This window comes from Nelumbo nucifera, chromosome 2 (assembly GCF_055504915.1).
Source record: "Nelumbo nucifera cultivar China Antique chromosome 2, China Antique-T2T, whole genome shotgun sequence".
In the NCBI taxonomy this organism is placed as follows: domain Eukaryota; kingdom Viridiplantae; phylum Streptophyta; class Magnoliopsida; order Proteales; family Nelumbonaceae; genus Nelumbo; species Nelumbo nucifera.
In genome coordinates this window covers 91,576,344-91,586,032 of record NC_142650.1, presented here as the reverse complement: position 1 = coordinate 91,586,032, position 9,689 = coordinate 91,576,344, and the positions used below count along the sequence as shown (strand labels likewise).

At 52.9% G+C, this 9,689-nt stretch overlaps 1 protein-coding gene across 1 annotated transcript; it reads right to left on the bottom strand.

Annotated features, from left to right (window-relative positions):
- Positions 1-6,323: 6,323 nt before the first annotated feature.
- LOC148802512 (uncharacterized) lies at positions 6,324-6,875 on the bottom strand. Its single transcript, XM_088897914.1, has one exon. The coding sequence runs from the start codon at positions 6,873-6,875 to the stop codon at positions 6,324-6,326; it is 552 nt and encodes a 183-aa protein (XP_088754040.1).
- Positions 6,876-9,689: the final 2,814 nt, after the last annotated feature.

Sequence of the window (9,689 nt, the reverse complement as noted above, 5' to 3'; positions counted from 1 at the left end):
GAAGTTCGCCCCCAGGCAGTTCGCCTCCAGGGAGCACTGCCGGGCAGTTCGCCACCAGGCAGTTCACCATCAGGCAGTTCGTCACCAGGCAATTCGCCATCAGGCAGCGCCACCAGGCAGTTCGCCATCAGGCAGTTCGCCACCAGGCAGTTCGCCACCAGGGAGCATCACCAGGCAGTTCGCCACTAGGCAGTTCTCCCCCAAGAAGTTCGCCACCAAGTAGCTCATCACCAAGGCACGTCACCACCAGGTCAAACACGAGGTACTTAGCCAAAAAAAAATTTTACACATCCCAAAAAATGGTACGTGACCAAAAACGGTTACATCAGAAGTCTTCTGCAAAAACGGTGCTATTGCAAAGTCGTACCTAAATAGCTGCATTGAAGCTGCTCAAAATTCATACAGGAGGTAGGTATATGGAGGAATGAAAGAGACCAAGTCATAGATTCTAGTATCTTGGCAAGGGTGATTTCGGTCGGGTTCTTGCCCTTAGCTCTTATTCAAGACTTTGGTTGATGGCAAATTTGGATTTTGGTCCTCACAAAACCGTCCTCACAGCCTTTCCAGTCTGCATTAAAAACATCTTTGTATTTGTGTGTTTTTTGCATCTGTTTGGCATCGATGCCGTTGCTCCAGAAAACAGTGACACATCAGTGCCACGTGCAGGGCTGCGGTTGGATGAGTCAAATGTGCTTATGTGGAGGTCCAAGGCGAGGGCCTCGACTTCGGCCGAAGGGAGTGTTCTGATGGTGTTGGGTGGATTGTTAGGTTTCCGAATGTGATGTGTCTTGTGGTGGCATTGATGACTTTGCCTTTTTTCTTCCCAGGGTGAGCTGTGGGAGCCTATCCCTTGAGAAGGCTTCAGCCTCGGCTTCAATGTTGTTCTCGGTAGATTGGAGAGAGATCTTGACCCCTTGTCCTACTCTGGTGATGATGTGGAAGCGAGCTCGTTGCTGCCTCGGCCTTAGTTGCGGGGGCCTTTGGCTGGGTGCCCCAGCGTTCGCATTAGTGAGTTGGCCGCCTGTGGGTGAAGCTCGTCTTCGTCAAATGGCCATGGAGGAGATGAGTTTTGGGTGAACTGGGTCGGCCTAACTAGTCGAGCCAACGGGTGATAGTGAGTCGGCCGATTTGTTCGCTCCGTGTCGTTTCGTCTTTCCAAGGCAAAGGACGCGTGTTGGCACACAGACGAGGTTGTGGAGGCGATTGCTTTGTGGCCGTCGGATGGGGTGCGATCTGGGTCGTCCATTCTTCTATAAATAGGAGCCTCATTCGCCATTTTCCCCCATACTTGCTCCTAAGTGCTTTTGCCTTCGAGTCCCTTGTTTCCCAGAGCCCTCAGCTTTAGCTCCCGTCTTCAGAACTTCCTTGTCCTCACCCTCGTCCTAGGTAAACTTCTCATCATGTCTTTCTTTGACTCCAACCCAAATGCTAGGAATTGTTGGATACCTCGGGGGCGAGCTCCTTACAAACCTCCTCTCCTATCAACTCCAGTCGATGCCAATCGGTAGCCGAGATCCTGGTCCCGTGTCCCGAGGGCGAAGTGCTAAGGGAGAGGATTGCCCCCGGTGACGCCAAGTGCGGCCGAAGGGGTGAAGACTCTCGTGGTGAGAGCGCTGGATTCGTGGCGCCTAGGGAGGCCGAGGGATCCCCCTTGGTGGTTCAGGGGGAACCGGTTCCCAAGCCGAGCCCGAGGACGGTGGCCAATTATGCCGCCCGAGGTGTGCATATACAGCTTTTGCCGCGCTTAGAGCTCGACAGCATCTTAAAAATCGACTAGGTGAAGTCTTGAGCAAAGAGGTACTACATCCCTCGATCCTACCAACTAAGGGTCCCCGACACTAGTGACTGGCCATGGACGCCGGAAGAGGGGGAGATATGTGTTTATCAACATTCCTTGAGTTTGGCCTCAGCTTCCCCCTTCATCCATTGATCTGCGAGCTACTGAACTAGTACAAGATCACTCTTAGTCAATTGGCCCCAAATGCCCTTAAGACCATCATCGCCATGATGGTGGTGGCTCAGCTCTGAGATGTGGACCTGACGTCGAAGGTGTTCCGAGCCATGTTTATGCCAAAGAAGCACACCTCTGAGGCCGACATGTATTACTTCCACCCCCGCCGAGGCCAACCTGTAGACAACCTCTCGTATGTCCATAACTAGAAGAGTAAATTCTTCTTTATCTCCTATCCTAAGGGTTGGTCCTTCAAGTCGGGCTGGGGGAGATCTACTTGTCCATCGAGAAGTCTAAGTCGATGATGCTTTGGGACGATGAAGCCGCCGTGGTAACCCATCTCCTTAGGGAACGCTTCAGGCCAAGCCCCTTGTGGAGGTTGAACTCCCCTTGGTTTTTGCGGGGCTCAGCTCTGCTCCCCTCGGTAGGAGAAGCCCTTGTATCGGCTATTTGACACGTCAGGTCTTACTTTACTTGGTACTGATTTCTTGTTTCTTCTTGTAGGGATGTCATTGGACACTAAACACATGCTGCTGGAGAGAGCTCTGGCAAAGAAGAAGGCTCCAGGAGAGGGGCCGTCGGGGCAGACGTCGAGGAGGCCTGCCAACAAACCGTGGATGCCCGCCCGTGCGAAGAGAGGTGTTGTACCCGCCGAGAAGACGTCCCAACTACAGGCCCCCACCAGTGGAGGGGGGGACAGAGGAAAGGGGCCGATGGATGCAGGTTGGCCGAAGGAGACGGGAAGGAAGAGGCCGACTGAGATGCTGAATGCGCCCCCGACGAAGAAGCTGGCGCATAAGGACCGTCTTGCCGAGGGCGGTGAACGGAGGAAGGGCGCTCCCCTTGCTTCGAGGAGGCCTTTGGCCAAGGGGCCTACAACTGGGCCTTTATCTGCCCCTCCCTCTACATCGGAGCCAATCGAGGAGGGGCAGCACCTCGCACGAGTATTCCAGCCAAATTGCAATGTTCGTGAGGGCGACTTTGTCGATGCCGAGGAGGTTGGTCGGGCCCTGGTGAAGAAGATGATCCCCTAGTGGGATCGTCTTGGCATGATGCAGATGGACCCCGTCCTCGTCCGAGATCGGGGATCGAGGACTGAGCTTCCTAGCCAATGTGAACTTCAACTATTCCTAATTTGCTTCTCTACTTGCTCCCATTTTCTTGACTAACAGAGGTGTTTACTACGGGTCTGTCGACATTATGTTGACCTAGGAGATCGGGCCACCCTCTTCCTCGATCATGTGGATTGGGTCAAGGAGAAGAACGAGCAGCTTGCAGTGTGGGCTGCCTCTGTAGAGAGCAACCGAGATGATGCCCCCAAGGCCCTAACAAACGAGAGGCAGCTCCAGCAGACACTTGAGGACAACCTGAAGGCGGAGCAGGCCCGTATTACTCAGCTTCAGGAACACTTGAAGAGAACAGACCTGGAGCAAGCTCGTCTTGGCAGGGTTGCGATGGAGGCCTCCAAGCACACTACGGAGGCCGAGGTTCGGGCGGCAGAGGCCGAGGCCAAATCTCAGAAGGCCATCCTTGCGTGGAACCAAACACCGGAGTATTAGAAGTGCCTGGTGGACTACACGAACGAGGCCAACTTGGAGGGGATCGAGGACACCAAGAAGGCGTTGGTGAAGCTGCTCCTGGAGTTCTAGGTGGATGACCTGGTGGTGCTCCCTGATACCCTTCCTCTCGAGGGTGCTTCTGAGGAGCCTACTGACAATGCTGCCGCCAAGGATCCGGGTTCCCCTCCGGCCAAGGGTGGTGCACAAACGACCTGATCTCCTTCCTTGTCTTTTTGTTTATTGCTTGTATATTTTGTAAAGGGGTCCGGCCTCCCTCTTCAAGGTCGAAGTTCTTGTAATGTGTTGAACATAACATCTAATGGAATACACTTTTTGTGCATCTTGTGCCTTCGCGTATCAACTCTCTCTCTCTCTCTCTCTCTCTCTCTCTCTCAAGGGGTCTATGCCCCCCCCCCCCCTTTCGAGAGGTCACAAGTTGCAAAAGTTATCATCGAAGTGGCTTGTTACTTAGTTGTTTGCTTTAGGAAGTTAAGGGGCGTTAGCCAAGGCCGAGCTCGTATGGACCCTTCTCCTCATCGGGGAGGGGGATGTCATCAACTCTCCTAGTTTTAACCCTTCAAGGATTGGCTAGGTGAGGCCGAGGTGAACCGCCGAGGTGGTTGTGTTCCTGGCTTATTGCGTTAAGTTCTGTGGAGTCGAGGAAGCCGATAGCCACCTAAGTGTTTGGGGCAAAGGGCCTTGCTGGACCGATGCCGCCGAGGTGCTCAAGATGGGGGCCGAGCTGGCCTGATGCCACCGAGGTGCTTGGGGCGAAGGGCTGAGCTGGCCTGATGCCGCTGAGGTGCTCAGGGTGAAAGCTAGATATTGGCCAAATGCCCTAGGGGCGGTCCTTCGGGCGGCCAACATTGTAGAGGTGCGCTAAGCCGAGGATGCCGGATCTTCCTGTTTGGCGAGGGCCCTTAATGTTAATTTGTTGTGGGCCAAGGATGCTGGCCCTTATTTGTAGCCGATGCCCCTGTTCGTCCCTACCTCAATTGCGGAGGTCGGGCGGACGTCTAGTTCGCAAAGAACTGTGCGTCCCAACTACAACCTGATCCGAGCATAGAGCCTTAGAGGAGGTTGTTTGCACCGGCCAACCGTACAACCGAGGGGTCCTGGCCACTTGACAACTTTTACACCAAAAATTGAGCCGAGGTTAGAAACGGTTAGAAACTTTGCACTAGTATTCACTATTCAGCCAATAGGAGTTACATTTATTGATGGTACATTCAGAGGTTCTCCAAGGGACGGATCTTCCACCGAGGTGTCGGGGCTGACGACTTGCTTAATTTTATAGGGACCCTCCTAGTTGGGGCCGAGCTTACCTACACCGAGCTCAGGCACCATGACCTTTCTGAGGATGAGGTCTCCTTCTTGATAGTGTCTTTCTTTCACCCTTAAGTTGTAGTAGCGAGCTACTCCCTGTTGGTAGGCTGCTACTCTTCATTGTTCTTGGTCTCATTGTATGCTTCAGTTCGGAGCATCGACTGGTCGATCTCTACTGGGATGACGGCCTCAGTGCCATATGTTAGGTTGAACGGGGTTTCTCCCGTGGCTGTCTGAGGTGTAGTCCGGTATGCTCACAGGATGCTATTCAGCTCATCTGCCCATAGGCCTTTGGCTCTTTCGAGTCTTGTCTTCAGCCCTTCTAGGATAGTTTGGTTGGTGACCCCGGCTAGGCCATTCATCCGAGGGTAGCCTACCAAGGTGTATTGTTGCTTGATGCCGAGGGAGGCACAACATTCCCGGAACCTCATGTCGTCAAATTGCTTCTCATTGTCTGTGACTAGAATGTGGGGGAAGCCAAAGCAACAGATGATGTTTTTCTAGAAGAATCTTTGGATCACCCAAGCTGTGATGGTAGCCAGGGGCTCGGCTTCAACCCACTTGGTGAAGTAGTCGATGGCGACGACGAGGTACTTCTTTTTCCTGTTGATTGAGGGAAGGGGCTGAGGAGGTCCATGCCCCACTTAGCAAAGGGCCAGGGGCTGTTGAGGGCCGATAGGGTTGTAGCCAGATGATGGGAGATGTTGGAGTGTCTCTGGCACTTGTCACATTTTCATACCAACTCGGTCATGTCTTTCTGAACTATCAGACAGAAGCACCCCTACCTTAGTGCTTTTTGGGCCAAGGCTCTGCCTCCAAGGTGGTTGCCACAGATACCTTCGTGGATCTCTCGGAGCACATACTCGCCCTCCTCCTAACAGAGGCATCGGAGGTAGGGTAAGGTGAAAAAACTACGGTATAGCTTCCCTTCAAGCAGGGCATAGTGCACGACCTGCCTTCGGACTTGTTTGGCTTTGTTTTTGTCGTCTGGCAACTGCTTTATCATGAGGAAGGTGATGATGGGGTCCATCCATGAAGCCTTGGTCTATACCGGAAGGACTTCGACTGCTTCGATGGACAGCCAGGCTAGCTTCTCCACATGGACCGTGCGGCCGAGGGCCGAGCTTGAGGTGCTTGCTAACTTGAATAGGGCGTCAGCTCTCATGTTCTCAGACTGTGGTACCTATTACAGGGAGAAGCACTGGAAGTGGTGGGCTAGTTCCTACACTTTGACGAGGTACTTGGCCATGTTTTGCTCTCTAGCCTCGTATTCACCGTTCACTTGGTTTACCACTAGCTGGGAGTCGCTAAAGGCCTCGATGTGTTGTTAGATGAGGTCCTTCGCGAGCTGCAGTCCGCCTAAGAGGGCCTCGTACTCAGCTTCATTGTTAGATGTCGAGAAGTCAAATATCAATGTCTCTAGCCTCATATTCACCATTCACTTGGTTTACCACTAGCTGGGAGTCGCTAAAGGCCTCGATGTGTTGTTAGATGAGGTCCTTCGCGAGCTGCAGTCCGCCTAAGAGGGCCTTGTACTCAGCTTCATTGTTAGATGTCGAGAAGTCAAATATCAATGCATATTCCACTTCGGTGTTGTCTGTGGTGAGAAGGATGAGGCCAGCTCCACTTCCCTTGGAATTGGATGATCCGTTGACAAACAGCTTCCATGTCTGTCGGGCCTCCTTGGCCAGCCGAGGTCTCTCTTCTTCTGGGGTTCGGCTGAGGTGGTGGCTGAAGGTGCACTCTGTTACGAAGTCTGCCAGGGCATGCACTTTGATTGCTGTCCTCGACTGGTATTGGTGGTCGAACTCGAACAACTTAACAGCCCACTTGGTTATCCGCCCTGAGCTCTCGGGCTTGGTGAGGACAGCTTTGAGGGGTTGGTTAGTTAGGATCGTGATCGTGTGGGCTTGAAAGTATGGTTTGAGTTTCCTGACTGAGATCACCAAGGCGAAGGCCAACTTCTCCACTTCAGGATATCGAGTCTCGGCATCGCAGAGGACCTTGCTGATGTAGTAGAACCAAGCTGATGGCCTCATCCCTAGCTAACAAGTATAGATATAAGATGTCTCCTAGGAGGGGCCGAGTGAGGAGGGGTGGCGAGGCGAGGTACTGCTTCAGTTCTTCGAAGGTGAGCTGGCATTCTTCGGTCCACTAGAAGTCTTTCAACTTCTTGGTGGCTCGAAAGAAGGGTAGGCAACAGTCGGCCAACTTCGACATGAAGCAGTTGAGGGTGGCCACTCAACCGGTCAATTGAGTCTCCGTGGCCAACCGAGGTGGTGCCATGTCCAATAAAGCTTGGATCTTCTCTGGGTTGGCCTCTATGTTGCACTAGGTGATGACAAAGCCTAGAAACTTTCCTGACATGACTCCGAAGGTGCACTTGCTGGGGTTGAGCTTCATGTTGTACCTCTGCAAGGTGTCGAAGGTCTCTGGTAGGTTCGAGGTGTGGTGCTTGGCCTTCGGGCTCTTCACCACCATGTCGTCCACATAGGATTCGACATTCCTCCCATCTGGTCCTTGAAGACTTTGTTGACGAGGTGCTGGTAGGTGGCCCTAGCATTCTTGAGGCCGAAGGGCATGACTCTATAGCTGTAAGTGTCATGCTCTGTGATGAACGGGGTCTTCTCTTCGTCCTCAAGGTGCATCTTGATTTGGTTGTATCCGGATAAGGCATCTATGAAGCTGAGTAGCTCATACCCTGCGGTGGCATCAATATGGTGGTTTATCCTCAGCAAAGGAAAACTGTCTTTAGGGTAGGCTCAGTTGAGGTCTGTGAAGCCAATACAAATCTACCATTTCCCATTAGCTTTCTTTACCATAACCACATTTGACAACCAGTTAGGGTAATGTACCTCTCGGATGAAGCCTGCGTCGAGTAGCTTGTCAACTTCCTCTCCTATGGCCTTCCAATAATCTGGTGCAAAGTTCCTCTTCTTTTTTCAAACTGGCCTAAAGCTCGGGTCCATGCTCAGCCTGTGAGTAATGACCGAATGGTCGATTCTGGGCATATCAGTGGTAGACCAAGCAAAGACATCGGCATTAGTTCTAAGGAAACTTACCAATTCAGATAGGCTCTCCGGGGGAAGGTTGGACCTGACACGGACTGTCTTCTTTGGCTCGGCCTCGTCTAGGTGAACTGAGACGAGGTCTTCGACCAGCTGGCCTCAGCTCGTTGTTTCCTCCCTAAGGTTGAGACCCTCGAGTGGCAGGGCTTCTTTATTCTTGCCCTTCAATGCTGCCACATAGAACTAACTCCGATGCCGTGCTCGGTGGGGAATTTGAGGGCGAGGTGGTAGGAAGAGATGGTTGCCTTGAGTGCGTGGAGGGTCGGCCTCCCAATGATGGCGTTGTAGGGGGAGCCAATCCTTACGTCCATGAACTCATTCTTCCTTCCAGCCTGACAACATTACCGGAGAAGCCAACAAGTGGGACATCGGTCGGCTGAAGGCATTCTGGCGTCAGCTTCATCTTCTCAAAGGCTTCATGGAAGAGGATGTTTGTCGAAGAGCCACTATCCACTACGATCCTCTTCATAATGAAGTTGGCTACAATGGCCAAGATCACAAGTGCATCGTTGTGGGGGACTGTGACCCCCTTCAAGTACTCGTTCGTAAAGGAGAGGGCTTCTTCTTGCTTCAGCTTCTTGGGAGTTGGCCCCTGGATGTTCAGTTGCTTGGCATAGGCCTTGCGGGTCGAGGCCGAGGCCCCACCCGAGGCTGAGCCCCCAGCTATGATGTCAACGACGCTGGCAAGCTACTAATGTTGATGTTGCTGCTGCTATTGCTGGGGGGACGAGGCCCCGACCTCTCCCCCAACGTACTACTTAAAGTGGCCATGGCGGATGAGGGACTCTATCCCGTTCTTCAACTCGTAGCAATCCTTAGTGTCGTGGCCGGTGTCGTGATGATACTTGCAGTACTTTTTTGGATTTCCCCTCTTGGGGTTCCTCTTCATCTTCTCTGGCCACTTCACATACTCCTCCTTCTCGACCTTCATCAGGATCTGGGTCCGGGTGGAGTTGAGCGGTGTGTACTGGTTGTAATCCAGTCCCGGGGTCGGTGGCTTCTTGTTGTTGCTACTGTTGTAGTTGTTGCGGTGGTCCCCGTTTTTTCTCCTCTTCTTTGGACCCCCATGTTGGCGGTCGGTCTCTCCCTCTTGACGGTCGTCGGTCGAGGCCTCCTCGGCTGCAATGTACTTTTGCGCCTTCTTATGGAACTCAGCCTTAAACTTTGGCGCAGTTTTGGCCACCGAGCACCTAAGGACCAAGTCGGGGAGGAGGCCATTGGTGGCGACATGCATGGAGACTATGGGGTTGAGGTCTTGGACCTCGAGCTCTTCCTTCTTAAAGCAGTCAATGTAAGACCGCAGGCTCTCTCCGTGCTTCTATTTGACGAACATCAGGGAAACGATGCTCTTCTGACACTATTTGTTGCTGATGAAGTGGGCGAGGAAGCGACTAGCGAACTGCTCCCACGAGCTGATGTAGCGAGGAGGGAGACCTGAGAACCAACACCGAGCTGCCCCCTTGAAGGTCGCCTGGAAAGTTCAGCACGTCAAGGCATGGGAGTACCTGTTTAGAAGCATGAGCGCCTTGAAACTTTCCAAGTGGTCATCAAGGTCGGTCATCCCATCATACATTTCCAATGTTGGGGCCTTGAATTACGGGGAGAGAGCCTCGAAGATAATATCCGAGGTGAATGCATCCATCCTCCTAGACAGATGGCTCTAGCTAGCTGAGGCTTCAGCTCGGCTTTCCCTGACTTGGTAGAGCTCATCCTTGACAGCTCCGAGCTTGGCTTCTAGGTCCGCGATCCGTGGGTCGAGGGGGGCCTATACTCCGTTCCTGTCCT